This window comes from Engraulis encrasicolus, chromosome 16, assembly GCF_034702125.1.
Source record: "Engraulis encrasicolus isolate BLACKSEA-1 chromosome 16, IST_EnEncr_1.0, whole genome shotgun sequence".
NCBI classification, from domain to species: Eukaryota; Metazoa; Chordata; class Actinopteri; order Clupeiformes; family Engraulidae; genus Engraulis; species Engraulis encrasicolus.
The window spans coordinates 17,262,639-17,285,421 of NC_085872.1; the positions used below are offsets into that span (position 1 = coordinate 17,262,639).

General features: G+C 40.7%; 1 protein-coding gene and 1 long non-coding RNA gene across 2 annotated transcripts; one reads left to right on the top strand and one right to left on the bottom strand.

The window, feature by feature from the left end:
- Positions 1-9,248: 9,248 nt before the first annotated feature.
- LOC134466349 (uncharacterized) lies at positions 9,249-10,962 on the bottom strand. Its single transcript, XR_010038280.1, has 3 exons — positions 10,718-10,962; positions 10,127-10,250; positions 9,249-9,845 (listed from the first exon to the last, which is right to left on the bottom strand). It is a non-coding gene; the product is annotated as an uncharacterized LOC134466349 (long non-coding RNA).
- An 8,889-nt stretch (positions 10,963-19,851) lies between these two features.
- Positions 19,852-22,467, top strand: LOC134466015 (uncharacterized). Its single transcript, XM_063219912.1, has 2 exons — positions 19,852-21,023; positions 22,178-22,467. Exons 1-2 carry the CDS (start codon positions 20,531-20,533, stop codon positions 22,465-22,467), a joined length of 783 nt encoding a protein of 260 aa, XP_063075982.1. The 5' UTR covers positions 19,852-20,530.
- Positions 22,468-22,783: the final 316 nt, after the last annotated feature.

The following is a 22,783-nucleotide window of genomic DNA, read 5'->3' on the forward strand; positions in this document are numbered from 1 at the left end:
GTTCATTCCATTACCTAACCTCCCGTACACGTCTTGTGCTTGTGGCCTCATCATGCCAGGCAAGACGTCGTTGACGACAGAGGTTTTATTCAATATCTTGCAAAAGCACAATTCAAAAGGTCATTTTCTCATTTGCAGTCGGAATGTTGAATAGGGAAAAGTCCCCCAAAAGTTGTGTCCAGGCTGACAGGGGGAAACTTAACTGTTTTCTCCATGGAGGTGAGAATTCAGCCAAGCATGAGGCCAAAAGGACAAGAGGTTAGATAATGGACCCAGGGTGCACAACACACTGACTGTGCAGTTCAAGTCAAAAGGGGTAAAGCTTGACAATATTATACTGACTTACTGTACTACCTACTTTTCACCACAAGGGGGCCAGAGGCACTGGCTGACAGACACTGATGGTGGCTGATATCAAAAACAATTATTTGGTAACACAATGATTTCAAATTTTCTTTAATATGTTTTAGTTTGTGTTTTTATGCCAATTTTAAGAACCTTCCAGTCAGTGACATATACTTCCAGTGTATTATTGCTTATGACAATGCCCAAGAATGTCTGTGCAGATTCTGATCTACTCTGATCCAAACACTCGAAGTGTTTAGTTGTAAGAAACACGAATTGTTGTGAAGAGTCAGGGCTTGTAGCCTATATATTCCTGACATAGCCTGGTGTTCCCTCATATCCTAAACATGGTTGTGTACCCCAGTGCTGGGCAGAGGCATAAATGCAATTTCATTGTGCACTGTGGTGTGCCTCGTCACATTGCCAATGCCATGTTACCTATCCCTGCAATACAATGTAATATGAAAGGTTTCCCACATTACACATTCAGAATTTTCATAGCCTATGTATTTGGCTACGGCCTATAGGCTATCTAAGGCCCTTGCACCCAACGTCTTTGTGTTCAGGCTTAGCCCTTAGTTTATTCATTTATTCCATTAGAATCCAGGCTTATTTGTCACACTTTCTTGTCACAATGCCGCCTATCAGCACTTACCATGCTCCTGCAGCCACACCATAAAATACATCCCAGAGGAAACACTTCTGTAAAAGACAGGTACAAGCATGCTTCACTTACAATAAATAACATAAAAACACAGCAATAAATTCAAGTTTGCTGCAGTGGGCGCCAGTTTATAAGCAAGTCTTTATAACAGGTGGCATAAAGCACTCTTCTTTCATTTGTGTGTCTTCAAAAGTAGATAGATACAGCCCCGGACATGAAGAGGTGAGGGTGGTTCCGTGATTAAGTAGGCCTATGTCACATGATATGTGTGTAGCCTATTTGTGTATTTGAATTGATTTATCTGCTCATGTTTCACATTATTTTCTGTTGGCGACAAAACTTTTGTCTATCCTTTCAGTGTTCATTAAATTATTCATCTTTTTTCGGCACCACACATTTATCTTTGTACATAAAACTTCATTTGTGAGGGTTGTCTTTCATATGAGTGACTACTGAAGTCAATTGATTAAGTGAAAGTCAGGTTTTTAGCTGGATAGACAGAAGAAAAAAAACAGCTCCGGGGGCTATACACACTAGACCTACTACCAAAGGCAGGCTTATGCCCTAATATAACCTGCCCTAATATAACCTGCCATTGTCCAAAATGTTTTGCTATCCTATTTTGGACAATTCCCTGCTCTCAACATTGAGGGAACAGTTTGGAGCGGGCCTCTTCCTCTTCTAAAATGAGTATGAGGGGGGGGGGGGGGGGTGGGGAACAAAATCCTCCATGCCTGAGGGACATTATTTGGTATGATAGCCCTCTGGAAGTGGTAGCTTTCTTATATTTTTACTCACTTTTATAATGACAACCAGTGCATTTCGCAATACATGCCTATATATGGATGTAGGGGTATGCAAGTGTCTGTGATGATGGGATATATTTTTATTGATGTTATATCACATGTAGACACCTTGGGGATTTAAAAAATATACAATTTTGTGGATAATGGATAATGCACTTTCCTATGAATTATATAGGTCAAAATATATCCGTCGTACACTTTTTCAGCAATATAATGCAAGGTTAGATTGATGCAGAAGCCTGTAGGAGGGTGGGTCAAATCCTATGACTTGCTATATCATGTCTGTGGGGTGTGGGCTTTCAGAAAATATATGTTTGCTAGCAAAAGCTGACATTTTACTTAGTTACCATGCTAAATAACTGAAGTTACAATACATTTCAATGTCCTGGATTTTAGTGGGATTTATCCAGTGTGGTGGGTCAGAAAGAGGCAAGAACCTGGTAGTTTAGTGTAAATGCTGCCAAAAACACCTCCTGGATGGGAGGTGAAAAAGTCATGACTCATGAGCTTGATTTACACTGTGATAAATTGCCAGATCCATATTTAGGCCTACAGTTCTTTTGGCGAAAGTAACTAAAGTAATGCAAAAGTAGTGTAATGCCTTACATGTCAAATATGGTAATTATTTTGAAAAAACGGTAACATGTAATCAGTAATGCATTACTGTTTTGAGTAACTTGCCCAACACTGGAAGTAAGATAAAATGATAATGGCCTGGTGTGACGGAGGTCATCTTGCACCTGTTCACCCCCTCGGGGATCGAACGTGCGACCTCGTCAACTACAACGGTTCGGCAATGGGAGACACAGTACGATACCGCTGGGCCAAGAGACTAGTCTCTCGGCCCAACGGCACGAGACTGTATGAAGCTATCGGAGGGAGGTTTACCAACGTTATACGCCAACTCTGTGCTAGTTAGCCTCCGTTACACTGGCATCCATAGTAGCCCTCAACTTATAAGTGCTATGCCACGGGTGCATGTCTATATGTTCCCACAGCCCAATGGTCCCCACTAAGACTTAACATTCATTTTTAGGCCCATTGGTCTCACAGCCCATTGGTCCCGCAGCTTATACCTGCTGGCCCATGTTCCCACATTTCTAAGAATTTATTCAAATTTAGGCCCTATGTCCCATGGCGGGAGGAAGGGCATGTTCTCTTAGTTTACTCTGAAATGTGGCTACATGAAGTTGTTGAACATAGGACATATTTGAATACTTTCTTTACAATGAGGGGAAATGGGAGCAGCAAGAATAAGCTCTGGGACCGCTGACCCCAGATGCCACGCCATTATCATTTTATAATGTAAGTTATATCACTTTTAATATAAGTGCAACTCCTGAGTTCTATTGCCTTCACTGAATGGGTCCCTCTTGTTTTCACAGTGAATTCACTACAAGTCAAAATCAGATAAACAGACAGGAACATCAGCCTTCTTGGTGCCAGATGGAAATACTTGAGAATAGCAAGAAAAACGGTAAGTCTAAAACTACACATAAGATCATAATTAAGTTAAATGTGACCTGGTGGCATTATTGCATGACTGCTTAACATTCAGAAATGATTGCTATACTGTCACTCATCATCTAGAATACATCTTGGAGTTAAAACGTAAGAGTCTATGGGCTTTAAGAAAGAAAAAAAAGAGTGAATGAGGTAATCACAACTCTGCCAAGAGTCTGTTTTGGTGTTCATTAAAATTAGTGTAACTATTCTCTTCCTGTGCTTTGGTTTTGTTTTAGGTTCAAGTAGGCCCGACAACAGAGATCACAGACAACCACAAGAAGTGACCCCAGGAGGGGGACAGACCATATGTTGGCAGTTTTTGGAAGGCAGGTCCTAGCCACGCACTCATATACCGGAAAACCACCAGTAAAATTCAACAAAAAAACCTCATAAGTGAGTACCTTTTCACTACAATACCTTGCTTACATAAACAGCAAAGTTCTCAGACAAGGAATAGTTTTTATACAGTACATCCAGCAAGTACTGTCAGCACTTCACTTTTTCCACACATTGTTATGTTACAGCCTTATTCACAATGGATTCAATTCCTTTCTCAGCTTGCCTTTCTTTTACTCAAAATTGTACACACAACACCCCATTATGACAAAAAAAAAAAATGTGCAAAAGTACAAACAGGTAGCTTTTCCCATGACACTCAAAACATGTGAATTACTTAGCCTACGGGATGCACTGTAAATGTCTGACAATGTCACAAGATTTCCATCCATGCTACACGCATTGTTTTCAACAACACAAAAAACCCTCTCCCGCACATGCCACAGATTCTCAATAGAGTTTTAAAGTCTGTTCAGTAGGCCTATGTATTTTCTCATGTCTTAATTTTCCATGTGTTGGTCTGCTCTGTATGTTTGTTTGTTTGTTTTTTCAGACTACATCACAAACAAATTTGGATGTGGACACTTCAATGATCAAGCAAGCAATGGCACAGGACTGTTCAGATGAGGCAAAAATGACACCCACACAATGATCAAATAATGAAATAATAAATATATTTCGCATATGACCATTTCATTTGCTGTGTTGTTTTTTTGCTTTATGTTTATGTGAACTATGTTTTAAAATCCTATTATAATAAATCCCACAGAATACAAATCCTATAGGAATAGAAATCCTGTAAGAATAAATCCTATAGGAATATAAATCCTATAAGAATAAATCCTATAGGAATATAAATCCTATAGGAATTATCCCATCAGAATCCTATTGGATTTCTATCAGATTTTGGAACAAATAATCCTATAGGAACATTGAAATCCTAAAGGAATCCTGTAGGATTCTGCCTTCTGGATTCCAATAGGATTCCTGTAGGATTTTGGTTCCAAAATCTGATAGAAATCCTACAGGATTTACCTTACTGGATTCCTTAAGGATTTTTTGATAAGGGTTACATAACTAAGGTAGGCCTATAGAGGAATGTAGGAAGTTGGGAGATGTCACAATGCACATTATATCACATCTGGAGTGTGTAGATCTCGGAAAATAGATGCAGGGGCGGTTCTACCATTGGGCAAGGTCGGGCAATTGCCCGGGGCCCCGGACTTTCAGGGGCCCCATCGTCCCCCACTTCAAGTCCACCTGGAATAAGCATTCAAGCTCTCGAGGCCCTTTATTACAGCACGGGGGCCCCCAATCCAGACTGGCGGTTTCTACGCGACAAGCAGGTCAATGCTCTACGTAAAGTTGAGACTCTCGCGTCTACCCTGCTCATTAAGAAAGATTGAAATTTGCCATGTAAAATATATAGCCAGTGCCACACTTCAGCACGACGGTGGGACTTAAATTTGAACACAACATTATGTCACAAGAAAATTAATAGTAGGCTAGGCCTACTTTTAGCAACTGTAGGTCACATGGGTGGTAGAATTATACAAATAAATGTTTCAAATATAAATGAAGTCCATAAAAGAACGATATTTATGTGAATTTTCTTTGATTTTTTTTTGTACATTGCGGCCTTGCATTGTGGGATACATTATAGCCTACCGGTAGTAGCCTGTCTGGCTGTTTGGAGAGAGCGCCAGTTGCATCGGCAATGTTCTACCGTTATTTCTAATGTCAGCCTGCCCTAGAGAGCTGATTCGGCCCTGACGCGTGGGAACTTGTCCTTTCATGATAATAAGCCACATAAGCCACATTAAGTCATGGTTGTCACGTTTGCCTATGTTGTAGCATGCCTTCTTGACCTTGTTTATGGATGTAGGCAGAACCTGATTTGTGCATCTTGATAAAAAGTCCGTGTTACAAATTGCCCTGCGTTACTTTGTGCTCCGCGCTCCTCTACTTCAGAGACAGAATTGTAAAATGACCAAGTCCCTTCAATCGCCAGTGCTAGCATGAACATAATGGATATTCAGAAGATATGTTGTACAGAAGCTACAAAGAAGGCACGGTAGGGGTTTATTCCTTTCAATCATGATGTCCGCCGCAGCACAATTTTGATACCGTATCATGACATACTTCACGCATTGTTGTCATTCGGTGTAACTATAGTCAAAAGTTGATAGCTCTAATGTCGGTTCGCTGCATTTATTTCTGGTTAGCATGACGGACGTTTTGCTATTGTAGTCTAGCTGTTATATCACGTCACGAAGCAAGCTGGTTCACTTCAGAGTTGTGAGCGATATAGTTATTAGTTAGAACTAGAGAGGGGACTTGTTAACTATTCAACAGATGTGTGCACGCGCAGTTGGCGCAAGGTGCCTGTTGTTTCTCGTTTGTTGCCTAATTTCGGTTTCTGAAACACAATAGTGTCGACTTCAGTCACCGTTTCCTCTGTATTGGGTGTTCACTGGCTCAAGAGTGCAGTGTGCGTTAAGGTGCACCGTGGTGCGTCTGTCGAATCGTGACTGTGTTTTCATCGGTGTGTTGAGCTATGGGCTATGTTTTAGTTGAAGGGGCGCATCACCATTTTTTTTTTTTTTTAGTTTTCTTTTGTAATCAACCCTCTACCGCGAATTGTCTCATTCTATCTTCTTTTCCCATTTATGGAACGAGTGTGGGTCTATCCTGGCTATTTCTCACGTGTTGCAGGCTGAATGCTCACATCAACAGCATAACTAAATCATTTGTCACCTTAAGGAGAAATTAATCTCTGCTTTTATTACATGCAGAGTTGGCTATTGTAAAAGTCACTCAGGCAGGTGCAACTTATCCACATGTTGCTGCTAGAATTCTAAATAGCAAAAGAGATCACAACACTCCAGTATTTGGTCATTTCACTGGCTACCAGTGAGGGTTTTTTTGTTTTGTTTTGAGAATTTAGTTTAAAGTAGTCCTGATAGTCTTAAAGTCACTAAATGCCTTGGGCCCTAAATATAGGCTATTGTGGATGTGCTTGAGCAATATCATCCTTAGATGCCTTAGGTCTTCTCTGGTAGTGTCTAGGGTCAAATCAAGTGAAATGGCATAGTCATATGCTGCCTGCTGGGGCTAGCTAGATGTCCAAATAAGACCCACCCCAACAGTATGATTTCAAAAGAAATCAAAAGCAGCTTTGTTTTCATCTGCCTTTGGTGATAGTTATCTACTATCTATAGCAATATATTTTTCTCTCTTCTCTTTCTCACACTGAATGACAGTTGTGTATGATAATGTGCCATATAAATATTGATTGAATGTGGGGCCCACCTAGATAATCTTGCTTATGGGTTCCGTTGTTACGCCACTGCCTGCATACATCATCGATTATTAATTAATCATTTAAAGGGGGCCTCAAAATTGTTTCTTGCCCAGGGCCTCAGATTTCCTAAAACCGCCCCTGATTGATAGATTAGGCCTACTATACTGTAAATTCAGAATAATGTGCAGTCAAAGCAGGTATCGAATAATTTTGGTAGCTGTAGGCCTAGAGCTCTTGGCCTAAATTGGCAATGAAAAATGGCAATGCATAGCCTACCATCTCGAGGGATAACGCTTGGTAAGGCTCAAGACACTTGCTTTCGTATCGTCCGGTTTAACTTTATTTATTTCTTTACTCACCTGCTGCCACAATATTTATCTCAACATAAGCTCTGCACTGACGCCACAAAGTTGTAGCCTAGCATAAAAAAATATGTTCTGACTAGGCTACATTGCGTTTGTTGCCTTGTTTTCTACTGTGGTTAGCTCATTTCGGTCGCCACGATAGCTCTACATTTGTAGACCAGACTTAATACCTACCTGTCATAATTTGCCACTCGGCTTCTGGTAAAGACCGTGGTCATCTCTCTCACATCCTCGATTAGGCTACGGCAAGTCCGCGTGACTGCGGCGGCGCGCTGTGGCCTACTCCAAAAAAAAGTCCAAAGGCGCGCGCTGAAGGCTATGTCAAGGGCTTTGTGTAGGGTTTAGACCCAGAGGTGCGTTAGTGGCATTTGACCAACTGCACAGGTGAGCCAAAACACTATTTAATCAACTATATCTATTTACCTTTAACCACAACATCATAGCCATGAACATAGGCCTACTTAAATGAGGCAGTCATTAATTAAAAATATGGTGTCATATTGACATAGGCTACTGAACATATTCTAAAATATTGAAAATTGCTAAAAAATACTGAGAATTTTTATCAAAAATGCATGATATGTCTTTTGGGCACCAAACATTTTGAATGTTAAGAGAGGGAAAAGGACATATCTGCTCATTCATGATTAAAAACAATGTGATTAATAAGTCATGATTTCTTCCTTTTATTTCAAATACTGTATACAACAAAGACATTCTGATGTGTCAGTACCTCCTCTTCTCAGTTTAGTGTAAATGCAATGTACCCTGGCCATTTCCATCCTATACAAGTACACATTTCAATGCTCACCCCTGTTTTCGCATCCATTTAGTGCTCCGATCTCATTTATCACTTCACATTCATGTTTTTAATTTCAAACACTTTAAAAGTGTAACATTTACTGTACTTACAAGCAGTTCAATTTCAATTCTATAGTTTGTATGCACTGCACTTTAGCTTAGGCCTTCTGAGCCTATCTAAGCCATAGGCTAGATGTGAATGAAGATACGCCCTTTTGCCTCCAACACTGATGGCCACTTCTGTGTTAGGTCTTTGTTGTTTTGTTCTTTTATTCAATATAGGTTGAGTTCTGATATTTCTTTTTGGTACAGTTAGATAGAGCTCATTAAGACCTTTAATTTGACATACAGAACTCATTTTTGTCAAAAAATGCCACTTACGCCCCTCTGGCTCTAAGCCCTCGCTATAGTCATTACACAATAGACTACAACTTCAACCAATATTCACCCACATTTTGTATTTGCTGTCTTATGTCCTCTTCTGTAAGTTGCTTTGGATGAAAGTGTCTGTCAAATGTGGGCTATAATATCATATCATATCATATCATATCATATCATATCATATCACATCATATCATATCATGTCATATCATATCATATCATATCATATACTATGATATTATATTATATAATATCATATCATATCATATCATATCATATCATATCATATCATATCATATCATATAAAATAATGTAAAATATGGCACATTAACTCCTTCATGGGAAATGTAACTGCAAAAATAGTTAATGGTTCAGTTGTTACGCTCGTAAAGCAGTGTTTTTTTGGGGGGGTATATTTTCATGTGTATAGTATAATAATGGTAATTTTCAGTTACTTATGTTTACTGAACAATTCTCTAATCCAGCCATTGCAGACAAAACAAAACTTATGTGCTGCTGTTTCTTGGAAACCATGCTTTGCAGCAGATTCTTATCTGACAGTGCGGTTAGACTCTTTGGCTGGTTTCACTGTGCAGTTAAACCAGTGGTTTAAGGTGCTTCAGTATGTAACTCCAATGCATTCATTCATGACACCATGCCATTTAGACTTGTAAAATGCAGTTTTAATGAGATGTTAATGAATTATTAAAACAAACCAAAGGCATATAAACAGGTTATTGTTCATCTAAAATTGTGAAAAATGCAAGCAAGATTCTAAATGTATTAATAATGATAAATCATAGACAGCATAATGTGAAATATGTGAAAGCTAATTTGGCCCATACAGTAGGAGTTAGGTTGCCTAATGTGAAATACAGCAAAAACTCTGAGGAGACTACAATGTAAAAATGAAAATATTGTCAATGCACATACACACTAATGTCGGTAACACTTAGAATAGGGTTCAAAGGTAAGCCATTAATACATGCATAATTAGGCTACTATCGGTACAAGGGACTCTACCAGTGACACAGGCCTACTAGGTGTGATAATATGAAGTTTGAAATGAGGCCTTATTGGCATCAGATAAGAAATTTGTGAGTACTCAACCAACAAAAGAAGACCTGTCTTATAAGTCACTTATATAGATACTTGGGGATGTGCAGTGTTAGTGGCTAATATGTGAATACCTAAATGCCACAAGCTAAGCATAAACAGAGGAGAGAGGCAGTATAGACAAAAAGATGTCAAACATAGTGACATGTGAAGGGCTAGAAAGTTTGCAAATCAATCAAATGAAGTTTTTTCCATAGGCCTTCAGACAGCCAAGACATGTACTGTAGGGGGAAAAACAACAACAACAACAACAACAACAACAACGGGATTTAGTTGGATCAAGACATGAAACATGTAGTGCTGACAGACTGACAATGAATATTGACATTTGAAAAGGTACATATCAAATGAAAATGACAGTGTATCACATATTCATAGCCTACAAACACATATTACGTAAGTACAGTATAGGCCCACAGATATTTTCGGAAGTTAATATTAATTTTTAAATGTTCTTGGCTAGGTGTTTTTTTTTTTTTTTTACAAAAAAATGCAAACATACCTCTACATCCACAGTACTTTGACTGTCAGGATGACATTTAGTGCCACTGCTTTAGAAAACACAATCCTGACTCCAGTGACCAAGAGTGACATGAAATTCAGTTTTGGATCTGGACCTGAAGACACTGAAATAATTCACAATCACATAATAAAAAAAGTTGGAGTTATTGAAAAGTAGCAGTTGAGCTATACATGGCATCTAGAAGTGGTATCCTTTCTGCACTTTGTGTTGGGTGTCTAATCACAAAATATAAATCTTAGCGTTTTTTTAAAGGAACATTTCTAAGAATATATTTACAGATATAACCATAGATTATGAACTAAATATGCTTAACAATATACATATTTCTTGCTAATTTAGGGTGGCATATAACATCTTATTAACTTAGTGCAGAGCCTATGTTATAACATTACTGTCACCAAAATTGTAATGGTCTTAATCTGTTACTTAAGTCTCTTGGTACTGTCATAGCAATGTTGTTATGATGCAGTTGAGTATTTTCAGCAAATAGTGAATAGGCCTGCCGGCGACCCCATCTGCAGTAAGAGGCTACAAGATGCAACATTCATGATAAATGTAGTAGCAATTCACCAGTCTGGTTGGATGAGTTGCCAGAGACACAAGGGTGCGTCTTTGCCACTATTCCCTCAGTAACGGGCGCTTTTGTTGTTTTAGCTGAAAACACAAAAACAAAATATTCGACAACAATGCCCTAAAATTATTATTTTACAGCCAAACTCAAATACTGCAACTTTAACAGATGACACATGCATGTTCATGTTATCAAGCATGATAATGTTGGTCTTACAAATGTCTTGGTCCCCTGCTCTGCCAGCCGCAACATCTCCCACTCGACATGTTTCTATTTCTCCAGAGGCAAAGGCGACAAAGTAGTAGGTTTTGCTTTTGATGGAGAGAACTTTTTTCAGTTCAGGGGGGGTTTCAGGGGGCTTTGTCTGCCATTCTATAGCCTGACTCCCGCCGGCTTCAAATGACTCTCCCAGGCACACTTCAGGCTCCCGCGCTGGTTTTTTCTCTAACGCTGTCAGAATTGACAGTGAGGGCGCAAGTTTTGGAGGATTTTCTGTGGAAAATACAGTATATTATGATTACCATATCGCCAAGTAATTATAAACGTTTTATTACCACATTATAACATTTCAGCAACAGTAAAAACACATTCCGATGCCTTTAGGTCAAACAATGAAAACAAACAGTAAGACATAATTAAAGTATTCAATTTGGCTTATGCGGGTCAAATCTTAAGAATCAACGTGTTGGTGACGGATATGATAACTCAATAAAGGGAGAAGAATAACACACTCCTATTCTCATATGGCAATGGTTGTGCAATGCTTTATCCTACACAGTTTTTGAAGTTGTTTTTATAGCTCTCAACACCCTTAACTTCCTTAACACCTTTAGATTAAGCTTTTTATTCACACTAATCCTCAGTTGGTCAGAGAAGAAATTGGCAATACGTAGTTCATATTTTTACTAAGGAGAATGCTGTGTTCATGCAAACAATAAAACCATATTGATGGTCATAGCTCAATGTGTATCACATGGCTACCGCTCATAATTCACTGTCTTAAAATACTATGTATTATTATGAAATAACATGTATATATATAGTACATTACTTACAATTATCTGAATACTGAATACCTCTTACACATTTGAGGTACACTGTAGACATACACATGCAAGACTCCTAATAGCCTAATGACTGTTTGGTAATGCAATATCGTGCACGTTTCCCAATTTTAAGACTATACTCAATTGGAGTTAGTATGGTACAATCTGAATAATTTTACAGCATATATTATTTCCCCTCTACTGTATAAAATCCTGACACAAGTTGATGTAAAAAAAAAACTAAATTCAACATAATACCTGCTTTCACAACTTATTTTTTGTTGTTGTTGTTTTTGTTTTCTATACTCTTCCATAAGATGCAAGAAACACCATATTCACCGGGGTGGTGTAGAAACAAAGACACACTTTTTTGACAATCTATAAACGCAATAAATGTATAACAGACATGCCAATTCAGATTATATTTTCATCCTTTAGCCAGGATGCTACTGTATATGCAACAAAATAACCTTCTAATCTGTTAGTTTTCCTGGATCAGCCATAAAAAGCACTAAGTAACTTGTGAGCCACATCATCAACCCATAGAACAATATTTGAAAGAATGTACTCACTTGGAGTGACTTGAAGAGAAATTGCCTTTCCAAAAGTCAAGGGAGCCGTAGTGGAGCACTGACTATGTGCCCTCTACAAAAACTCTTCCTGGTATATTAGCATACCCCAAGTAACTTAACTAACTGCCAATGTTTAAAAACACAATACTTAACATGCATTACCAAGTCCAACACAAAATCAAATCTACAAACTAGCTCACATAATAATCTACATTTCTACTGTACTAAATAAACATTATAGGCACCAGTCTTTCTTAACACAAAGCAGAGCTGATCTTGCAAGTGACAAATGGGGACCAAAAGGAAGACATAGGCATATCACACAAAATATGCAGCACAAAAATAGGATAAAAGCATGACTTTTCCTTGTAGTAGAGTATGTACTCACTTGGAGTAACTTGAAGAGAAATTGCCTTTCCAAACGTCAAAGGATCAGTAGTGGAGCACGGACTATGTGCCCTCTACAAAATCCCCACACGACATGAGAAGACTAAGAATCTCTCCCCACAAACTAAGTTACAGCATGTTCAAATTACAAATGAGTTTATGTTACCACATCCAATATGTAAGTGGCATAGACATAGGAACAAAACATATACAATAATGACATACTTACTGGGGGTGACTGTAAGGCTGATGGCTTTCCCGAAGGTTAGTTTATCATCCACAGAGTAGGACCGTCGTACAAAAACCTCAAACATCCAACAACAGGAAAAAATGCAATAGTCCTTTCCATTTCTCAATTAGATTTGTTGATGCAGGTGCGAGTTAGCCATTAAATAGCTTCCATAGTCTCCTTTGTCCATATATCAAATACATTAACTTCTGCTGTACTTCTGTTCAGCATAAACTTATCAGAGTCAGCTAATCCAATACATGAAATGTATCCAAAGGCTGAATACAAATACAATACAATCTAAAAATACAAACTGATGCACGGCCTGTAAGAACACTTCAGAAACAAAATGACCAAAAATATAGCTTGTAAGGAGTAGCTGGAGTTCTTGTACAGAGCTCAACGTCAAATGAACCACTGTGTAAGTCCGCGTACACAGTGAAAATTGCTTAGACAAAAACCCTGAAGCCAGGGCTGGACAGGGAACGAAAAACGGCCCGGGCATTTTTGGCACAGGCTGGCTCCTAACAGAGACAGGCCCATTTCATACCGCCTGGCTCCACTGTCTATATTGATGATGGAGCAATGGGGCTCCCCGTGGCCCAATCTCCAGGAAAACAACCACATTAACGACAGCACTGGCTTCCTGAGGACTGTCGGCCCACCGGGAAAATGCCCTGTATGCCAGATCCAGCCCTGCCTGAAGCACTGAGAGTCAAGAGCCCAGGGTGGCTTTTCTTCTTGGGAAAATAACAGTTCACTGTTGGGTATTATTCCTTTCTTTCCAGCATGCATACTGTATAAATTATTGTTAAAAAGTAAATTAATAAATACATTCATTAATTTATTAGAAAAAAGTTAAAAAGTAAAAATGACAGTAAAAAATAATCCCTGAAATAGACACATCAAAATGTGGTAAAGTGAATACAATTAAACAATGTTTTAACAGAATTAATGAAGAATTGAAGACAATATGTAAAAGTGTCCCCCGTTTAATATAATAATTATTGATTAGCGAAAAATAACTTAACTTACAGTAGTTAATGCAAAGTGATAGAATGAAATTTAATGCAATCAGATAATCCACACACACCTATGGAGAACCTCTGGGGTTTTTGTACAACCATGTAGGGGAATGTAAATGCTGTGGTAGCCCCATGTACACAGTGATGTACTTCAAAGCAGAAAGTCCCTGCCAGTGAAGGGGCTGGCGCACAGAGGAAATAAACAAAAACAAATGAAAAGTTACTACTGGAATGTGGAGTAGCTAGTGACTTTCTGTTTCTAACTTTCTAATTGTATATCTTACACTAATTTCCATAGCCTATCTGTTATGTCTTGCAGTGTTTTCAGCAAAGGTTGATGTTGAAGTTGGAAATTCCCACAGTAGTGAATCTACAAGTCAACACCATGTGCTATTTAAATATATTCAATTAGCAAATGTTAAGGCAAAACATTCCCTTATTTCCTGACATTATTCAATATGAAGATGGTACAAGAAACTAGTGAGCTAGTGAGCAGTAGATTTAGTCTCAGTGTGCAACCAGCGATCTTCGCTATGGACAGCTAATATAACCCATTTTTATTTGGGTACTCAGTGGGTACTTGATTAGGTTATGTGACATTACATTTAGGCATCAGATAAGCAATGCAATCTCGTGTCAGATCAATGCAATGCTGTTCCTCAAAGTGGACATCAAACGGTGAAGACGACAGGAATGATTGTCAACTTTTGTGTTTCTTGTTTCAGAGTAAAAACATTACAGAAAGTTTACTTAATCTTACAAAAATAATTACATGTTCAAAATCTTTACATTTGGTAAAGCCCAAATGATTGGTTTACAGTTGCAGTTTCATCAACAGTTTTTGCATCATAATCTGCACCATCTAAGGTTTTTGTACAGGGCTCAATGGATGTTGTATCACTGTGTGTACCCCAGTCCAATCCCACAGCATGCAACTACATTACAAAAACCACCACGTCTGTGTGACACTTTCCAACATAATTCCAATAGCTTGCATTACACATACAAGATTTAATTCACTAAGTTTTGTTAAAAGCTTCATCAGGTTGTTTCACGAGTGAGGAACTTATTTTCGTAAGTTAGACCACCACCATCAAAGACACACCTGTCTTCTGCAGAGGCATGCAAAAGTCAATTTCCTTTTCATTAGCCATTTTGCCCTTCCCTACAATTTAACGAGACCCATTTGAAATTTACCACCACCTCAAAAAGCTATTTTCCACAAGACTGTCACACTTCATGTGCCTTTTGAACAAAATATAACATGTAATTATATTGAGAACTTACATCCATGCATCCAGCCACACATAATGTGGAACATAGTAGTCTAATGTGTATTTGTTTTTCCTGCTGTTCAATGCGGCGGAGAGGTTTGTGAAATGATCATTAAAATTATGATCAAATTTTGATCATGAGCAGCTGAAAATGTTTAAGCACTTGTGTGATATTTTTACGAAGCGAGATTTTGCAGTGTTTCACATTTGGCCCAAATGTTCATTAGAAAGCAAATTTGAATGTTTCAAAGGCCCCTTTGAGTATGTGTGTATGTCAGCGATGGGATACTTTGTACAATTGTGCTAGATTCAATTGTGAAGACACTGCATTTGTGTGGGCATGTGCAATGACGAACTGATGTACATTTGAACCAGTTAATCCACAGCAGCCTAGTCTTCCCAAAGAAGCAGAAAAACGTCTATAGCAAGACATCAGTACACCATACAACCACCAATGATCCCAGTTCACACATTAAGTTTTAATTATGCCCCATGCTCTCTACATTGGGATGATGTTGCATGTGAATTTTGAATGCTTGGCCAACCGGGGTTGGACAGATATGTAATCAGTGATGCCATGCATTCATTTCAAAAAGTGTTTCACAACACTTGTGTTACATGAATGATTGCCATACAAATCTCTACACAGTCAGTCCACACACAGCAATAGGTTTCCATAGTAGCCTATCTCATGCTGTCAGTTCTACTAGTGTATTTCTCTGCTGGTGTATTCTGTTAACCAAAAAGGAATGGTTCATGGAATGGAAAATCAATGCAACTCAAGCCTCACGACAACAGCTTATTTGAAAGACATGGATGAACTTGACTGGCTTGCAAGTGTCACAGGAACAGCTTATTTGAATTTAAGGGCATCAGAGCCCTAAATCAAGCGTGTCAAATATACGGCCCGCGGGCCGCATCCGCTGTTCTGACAGATTTTCCTACATTGTCATGTTTGTCAAACTGTCCTACATCGCCAAAGCCATAGATATCAAACATGTCTGTTCAACAACTTTTCCTGATTTTTCCGAATGTCCTTCTACTAACATGCTTCCGCAACGTCCAACAACTCTGCCAAAATGATCACAACCCAAACAAAAACGTCAGAATATGCTTATAGCCACCATGTTAATGTAGGACGTCCTGACGATTCAAACGTTCTGATGCTTGCAGAAGAGGCTAGGGCCTACTTCATCTCGTATTTGTGCATTCTTTAACCAAAATGTTGGAAGGTAACAGAGAAATACCATTGCATGCATTCCTCATTCAAGCCCTCCAAGTCCTGTAGCCTGTCACTCAGGAGAGGAGTCAGGAACGACAGCACCACCTTTGTCATCGGAGGAGAAAAGATCCCACTACTCGCAGAGCAACCCATCAAAAGCCTGGGGAGGCAGTACACTGCTGAGCTTTCCGATAAGCAGATGGGGAAAGTTGTCATGAAGCAGCTCTCAGATGGCCTGGCGAGGATCGACCAAAGCCAACTCCCGGGGAAGTACAAGGTCTGGTGCTACCAATTCACTCTCTACCAGAGATTAATGTGGCCTCTGAAAATGAGCGAGATCCCCTCATCGACCGTGAGTAAGATGGATGGGAAAGCCAACTCATTCATCCGAAAGTGGTTGGGGCTGCTACGGTGCCTCTCTGACACCGGCCTGTTCGGGAGAAACATGCTCCAGCTACCACTGAAATCTCTGCAGCTGGGGTACAGGCAAGAAAAGACCAGATTGGTGCTCGAGCGTCGGGAGTCCACAGACGAGTCAGTGAGGAAAGCCAATGCCAGGGTCCTAACTGGCCGCAAGTGGAATGCCCAGACAGAGGTCGACCAAGCTGTCAGTCGGCTGCAACACAAGGAAATCGTGGGAAGAGTCCAGGTAGGAAGAGCAGGCCTAGGATGGGGAGATGCACCACGCTTCTGGTCCAAGGCCCACTGCAAGGAAAGGAAGGAGATGGTGGTGGCGAAGGTGACAAGAATGGAGGAAGACCGCTACAAGATCAAGGCCGTGTCTCAGGGTCGGCAAGGAAGCTGGACAACCTGGGAGGGAATCTCAAACAGAAACATCAGTTGGTCAGACATATGGAAGATCCCACAGGCAAGACTCAGCTTCCTTATCCGCTCAACGTATGACACGCTTCCCTGTCCTCGGAACCTCAGCCAGTGGTTTGGAAAGGAGGAATGTTGTGCACTCTGCAGTGCTCCCAGCGCAAGCCTCCAGCACATCCTGTCAGGCTGCAAAATCGCGCTCTCTCAGGGTTGCTACAGATGGCGCCATGACCAGGTCCTGAGAAAGCTAGCCGAGGTGCTGGAGGAGTGCAGACAGGGTAGCAGAATACCATCGCCTGCAGAGGACTCTACCATCTTTATTGCGGAAGGAGGAATTGGAAGCATCAGGCAAAAAGAAACAACAAGGCCCTTCACTCCCGGCCAGGAGTGGAGCATGAAGGTTGACTTGGATAGAAAGCTTCACTTTCCCACAGAGATCACCACCACATCTCTCCGGCCAGACATAGTGGCTTGGTCTCATTGACAGTAAATAGAATGGACGCCAAATCAACGCTATTTGCCATTCAACGCTTTGAAGCCAGATTTGGGAACATTCCAACTTACATTCCACCTTAGCAACGCCAAACGCAGGTGCTGATTGGACAACAACAAGACTTCTAACGGTCAATCAAACCATGTTCTGATGCTCATTGGTCAATTTAACTTTTAATATCTCTCTAAAATAAAACATCACCACAAAAAATCACCACCCTGGTAAGTTGGAGAGCAAGGGGACCTACTAGTTGAGCGAAAAATGATCCCCCTGGAGTGGCATTTAAGGGAGATACAGGGTTTTATGTCTCTCATAGGAATGAATGGGATTTGGCCATTTTTTGGTCTTTTTGGGTCCAACCTTGGCTCCAACTTGGCTTCAACAATGAAATAGAATTTTGGCCTCCATTCTATTTACTCTCAATGCTTGGTCTGCAAAGGCAAGAGCGGTAGCTCTAATAGAGCTCACTGTACCATCGGAGGAAGGGCTTTTGGCAGCCTTTGAACGGAAAAAGGCCAAGTACACCGAACTGGCTGCGGAGTGCCGGGAGGCGGGCTGGAAGACTTCCATATATCCAGTCGAAGTTGGATGCCGAGGCTTTATGGGGCTGTCGACCATACGCCTTCTGAAGGATGTGGGAGTCACTGGAGGAAGGCTAAAGAAGGCAACAAAGGAGCTGGCAGAGGAGGCAGAAAAAGGTAGCTTTTGGCTCTGGCTGTGGAGGAAGGACAGGAGCTGGGGGAATAACAACTAACCCCCTGAAAACAGCCGCAGGGATAACATCTATCAGTTGCAGGGGGTGACAGGGAGACGTCCCTGTCACTGCCCCGCCACCGTAGACGTTTCGGGATTAAAGGGGCGAACTGATGACCCTGCAGCTGACCCATGGGCACCGGAGGAGGTGCAACAGGCAGAAATGCCCAGCAGGATGTAACACCTTCCTGTACAAATCCTTGCATGCATTCCTCATTCAAAACTTGTGTTTTGTTTTTAACCAAAGTACTCCCCGTCAAAATGAACTGTCCTGTATTTTATTCATTGACAGTTGGCAACCCTAGTTGTGTTGGACATTGAAATTATGAAATCAATGAAATTCTACATAGGATTATCAGTATTGCATTGCTTTCTACATAGTCAACACACATTTAAAACATGCTGAAAAGATGAGGCAATAGTACTGAAAACTAATCCTCTGCTTTAAGAGTTTTTTTGCGGTGATGTTACTAATGCGGCCCGCTTGAGATCACATGGGTTGTATGCAGCACACGAACCAAAATTAATTTGACACCCCTGCCCTAAATGTTGCACTGTATAACAATGACTGCAGATGAAAAGAAAGAAAGCTGGCGAAATCTTGACATGACAAATCTTGACATTGTCCCCCTCAGGACAGCGCTCAAAGTATCCAAACACATATTGGCCCCATCATCCCTGTTGACAGTGGTTCCCAACCAGAGTGTACTGCTAGGGGTACGCAAGCACACCTCAGGGGGTACGTGGAAAAATGTAATAACAAATATATGGAGTGTAGTCATGTTGGAATAGAGGAACCGACATAGAGCATGAGTGAGGGGGGTTCTCATCATGATACAGTATATTGGCTTAGACTTAGAGGATACTACACAGGGCAAAACAGCTTGGGAAACGCTGATCTAGGATGCTAAAACATTTTGGACTTTCATGAATTCCATGCTCCATGTTGTGGCAACAGTTTGGAGAGTACCCCTTCCACTTCCAACATGACTTTGCACCAGTGCACAAGCACTGCAAGGCCATAAAGACATGGATGACAGTATGGTATGGATGAACTTCACTGGCCTGCAGAGAGGCCTAACCTGAACCCAATAGAACACCTTTGGGATGAATTACAGCGGAGACGGAGAACCAGCAGGCCTTATCGTCCAACACATCAGTGTATGACCTCACCAATGCACTTTTGAAAGAATGGTCAAATGTTCCTTTAAATTAACTCAACTTTGTGGACAGTCTTCCCAGATGAGTTGAAGCTGTAATAGTGGCAAAAACTGGACCCATATCACATTGAACCCAATGGGTTACTTACGGGTGGGAAGGCATTTAAGTTCATAAGTGAGTCAAGGCAGGTTAGCGAATACTTTTGGCAATATAGTGTATTCCCACGGTGTTAAAAACACTGCTTCCTTCCTCTCAAGTTAATAAGGTCAGACATGCTTAAAGTTTCAACTTCGGATAAACCTTTTTTGTCCTCAGACATCACAGCTAACAATGGAGAAGTGATCTCAGCCAGCACAGAGAAAACACCTTTTGTCTACACGCCTGGGCATGCCCCTTTATACGAAACAAAAGTATAGCACATTTATTCATAAACTAGTGAATTAGAGCCAAAAGATGCCGCTGAGGGGCAAGTCTTTGTCTACTTTTGGTGTAGTTTGCAGGAAAAACAGAGCAGGGGACGGCTCCAGACAAAAAATAACAGGGGGGCCGAGGTGGGGCCATTATTTTTTCAGGGGGGCACATAAATTGGCAAAAGAGATACAGTTTTAATGTTTTGAATATATGAATCTAAAAAAATATGTGTATCATGTCAAGGTCATTGGCTGCTCAGCGGCCTGGCCACAACAGGGGCCAGGAGGAAATCTACAGGGCCCCTGGCCCACCCTGGCCCCTGTCTAGAACCGCCCATGAAACAGAGACGCTTCATAGTGCTATAGGCACAGAACTGCAGTGGACAGGTGGAGGACAGGGACGGCTGTGTTGACGTTGAATATGAAGTCTCTTAGAGTTGCGATTTTATTGCTGTGGTTAAGTCTGGTTGTAATCACAGCAGACGATGTAATAAAACCCAAGAATGAGGGTTTCAACCCTGAACAACCCTGCCAGCCTGACATCCACATGGTGCTGAGAGAAGTGAGTGTCCAGATAGCAGAGCAGCAAGTGGAGCTCAGACAAACCAAAGAACAACTGCAGGCGGTGGAGAAGAGGGCAGAGGCCGTGGAGAGCAGATTGAGAGCCAGTGAGAAGACGGTGGAGGAGCAGAGAGTTGCTATCAAGGAGCTGAGGGAGAAGCAAAAGGAGCAGGCATCAACTGTGGTAGCAGTAGGAGGCCGGTTGGAGGAGCTTAGAAGGGACAGAGAGGCCAGCAGGGTGTCTTTCTCCGCAGCACTAGGGGATGGATACTATGGACCGCTCGATGTCACCACCCCCCTCATTTTCACAAATGTCATCACCAATGTCGGAAATGCTTACAATGTAAACACAGGTAGGCCTATTCGTTTTTTCAAAAGCTTTTTCAGTGGAATTGAAAAATCTAAATGGACCAGATTGCCGTTTTCACAGAATATGCAGTCAGTTAATGCATTAATATATTGCTTACCATTTCCCTTAGTAACCCAACAACAAAGTCATGTATCTGTTTGGACTTACTCACAAATGTTTTCAATGTAAGACAAGGAAATCCAACATGCAACATTGAAAACTTAAGTACATTTCAAAAGCATTTGTTTATCAGCAGCAATATAATGGCTACAAAGATGATGTTTGATAAACAACAAAGTGGAAAACTGACAAACTATATTTTAGACGTAAATGGTATGTTTTTGTCACTCTATGTCTATAGTCTATAAAATGTCAGTCTTGTAAGTTATATGTCTTGTCCTGGCATGTTATAGAGAGAAAACGTAATTTCATTTTTCCTTGTATGTCTTGTGCATATGAAGAAAGTGACAATAAAAGCTGACTTGACTTGATGTTTGGCAGGTGTTGACAAAAGACTGATGTGAGAGTCTTAAGTAACGCCTTAAGACCACCTGCTGTGCAAACATTACATACCTACACTACATTCTACTACTACGTGTATAGAGCATCGTTGCACATTACTTATCAACACTTCGGTAACACTTTATTTTAGGCATACATCTATAAGCACCAATACATGCAATGTTAATGCCTGCATAAGTAACTTGTAAGGCATGAACTAAGCAAACGCTAAGGCCTACTAGCCTAGTAGGCCTTACTAAGGTTAAATTGGTAATAAATCCCTTATTGTGCATGAACAATACATTTGCGAATACATGCCTAACAGATGTTTGATTTTGCTTTGTACTTACAAGTTAATTATACAGGGACATTGTATGCAGTGTTGCCAGATTGGGCTGGTTCCCGCCCAATTGGGCTGCTTAGGATGGCCGTGTGCGGGTAAAAATGGCATTTATCAGAAAAACCCGCCCAATTTTTGCCATAGACATCAATACAATTGGGCGGGATTTTGTGCTTCTAGGCGGGTTTTGAGCACTTTTTGGGCTGGAAATCATCAGCCTCATCTGGCAACCCTGATTGTATGTATTAATGCTAATAGATGTATCCCTAAAATAAAGTGTTATCAACACTTCTTTTTTGGTTGTTGTTTTGTCTCAGGTGTGTTCACAGCCCCAGTGCGAGGCGTCTACCACTTTGTCCTCTTTGTGTTTGGAGATGCCAGTTCATCGACCCCAACAGGGGCCTCACTACATCACAATGGCAAACACGTCGTCGTTGCATATGCTGTCCAGGTGAATCCCAAACATGTTAATCCCGCCAACGGGGCGTCTCTGCTGCTGGAGGTGGGAGATGTTATCCTAGTGAAGCTGTGGCACGGAGCCCAGGTGAGGGACACCGAAGATCGCCACACCACCTTCTCTGGACACCTCCTCTTCACCTTGAGATGAAGCCTTCAGACAGACACAGGGCTTCAGAAACATGTAACACAGCTTTCTGGATATGGCACAGCACGTACTGTATGTCACAGTAGCTAAGGTAGTGACGTCCCATCCATGCGTTAATCAGTGGGTGGAGGGGGCCATACTATAGTATCCAGTATCTAGTATCACTAGTTAGATAGTCAATAGGGATAATTATATAAATCTGCTGGCTATGTATCATTGTCAGATACATGTACATGTGGAACGTGAACATGTGGAACACCCATGTGTAGTATTTGTCTCACACTGCCAGTGTTTTCTGTCCAAAGTAATCAAAATAAAA

Coding starts and splice junctions, on each gene's coding strand:
- LOC134466015 (XM_063219912.1), top strand. CDS start 20,531: ATGAAGTCTCTTAGAGTTGCGATTTTATTGCTGTGGTTAAGTCTGGTT. Junction 21,024..22,177: donor TGCTTACAATGTAAACACAG/GTAGGCCTATTC, acceptor GTTTTGTCTCAG/GTGTGTTCACAGCCCCAGTG.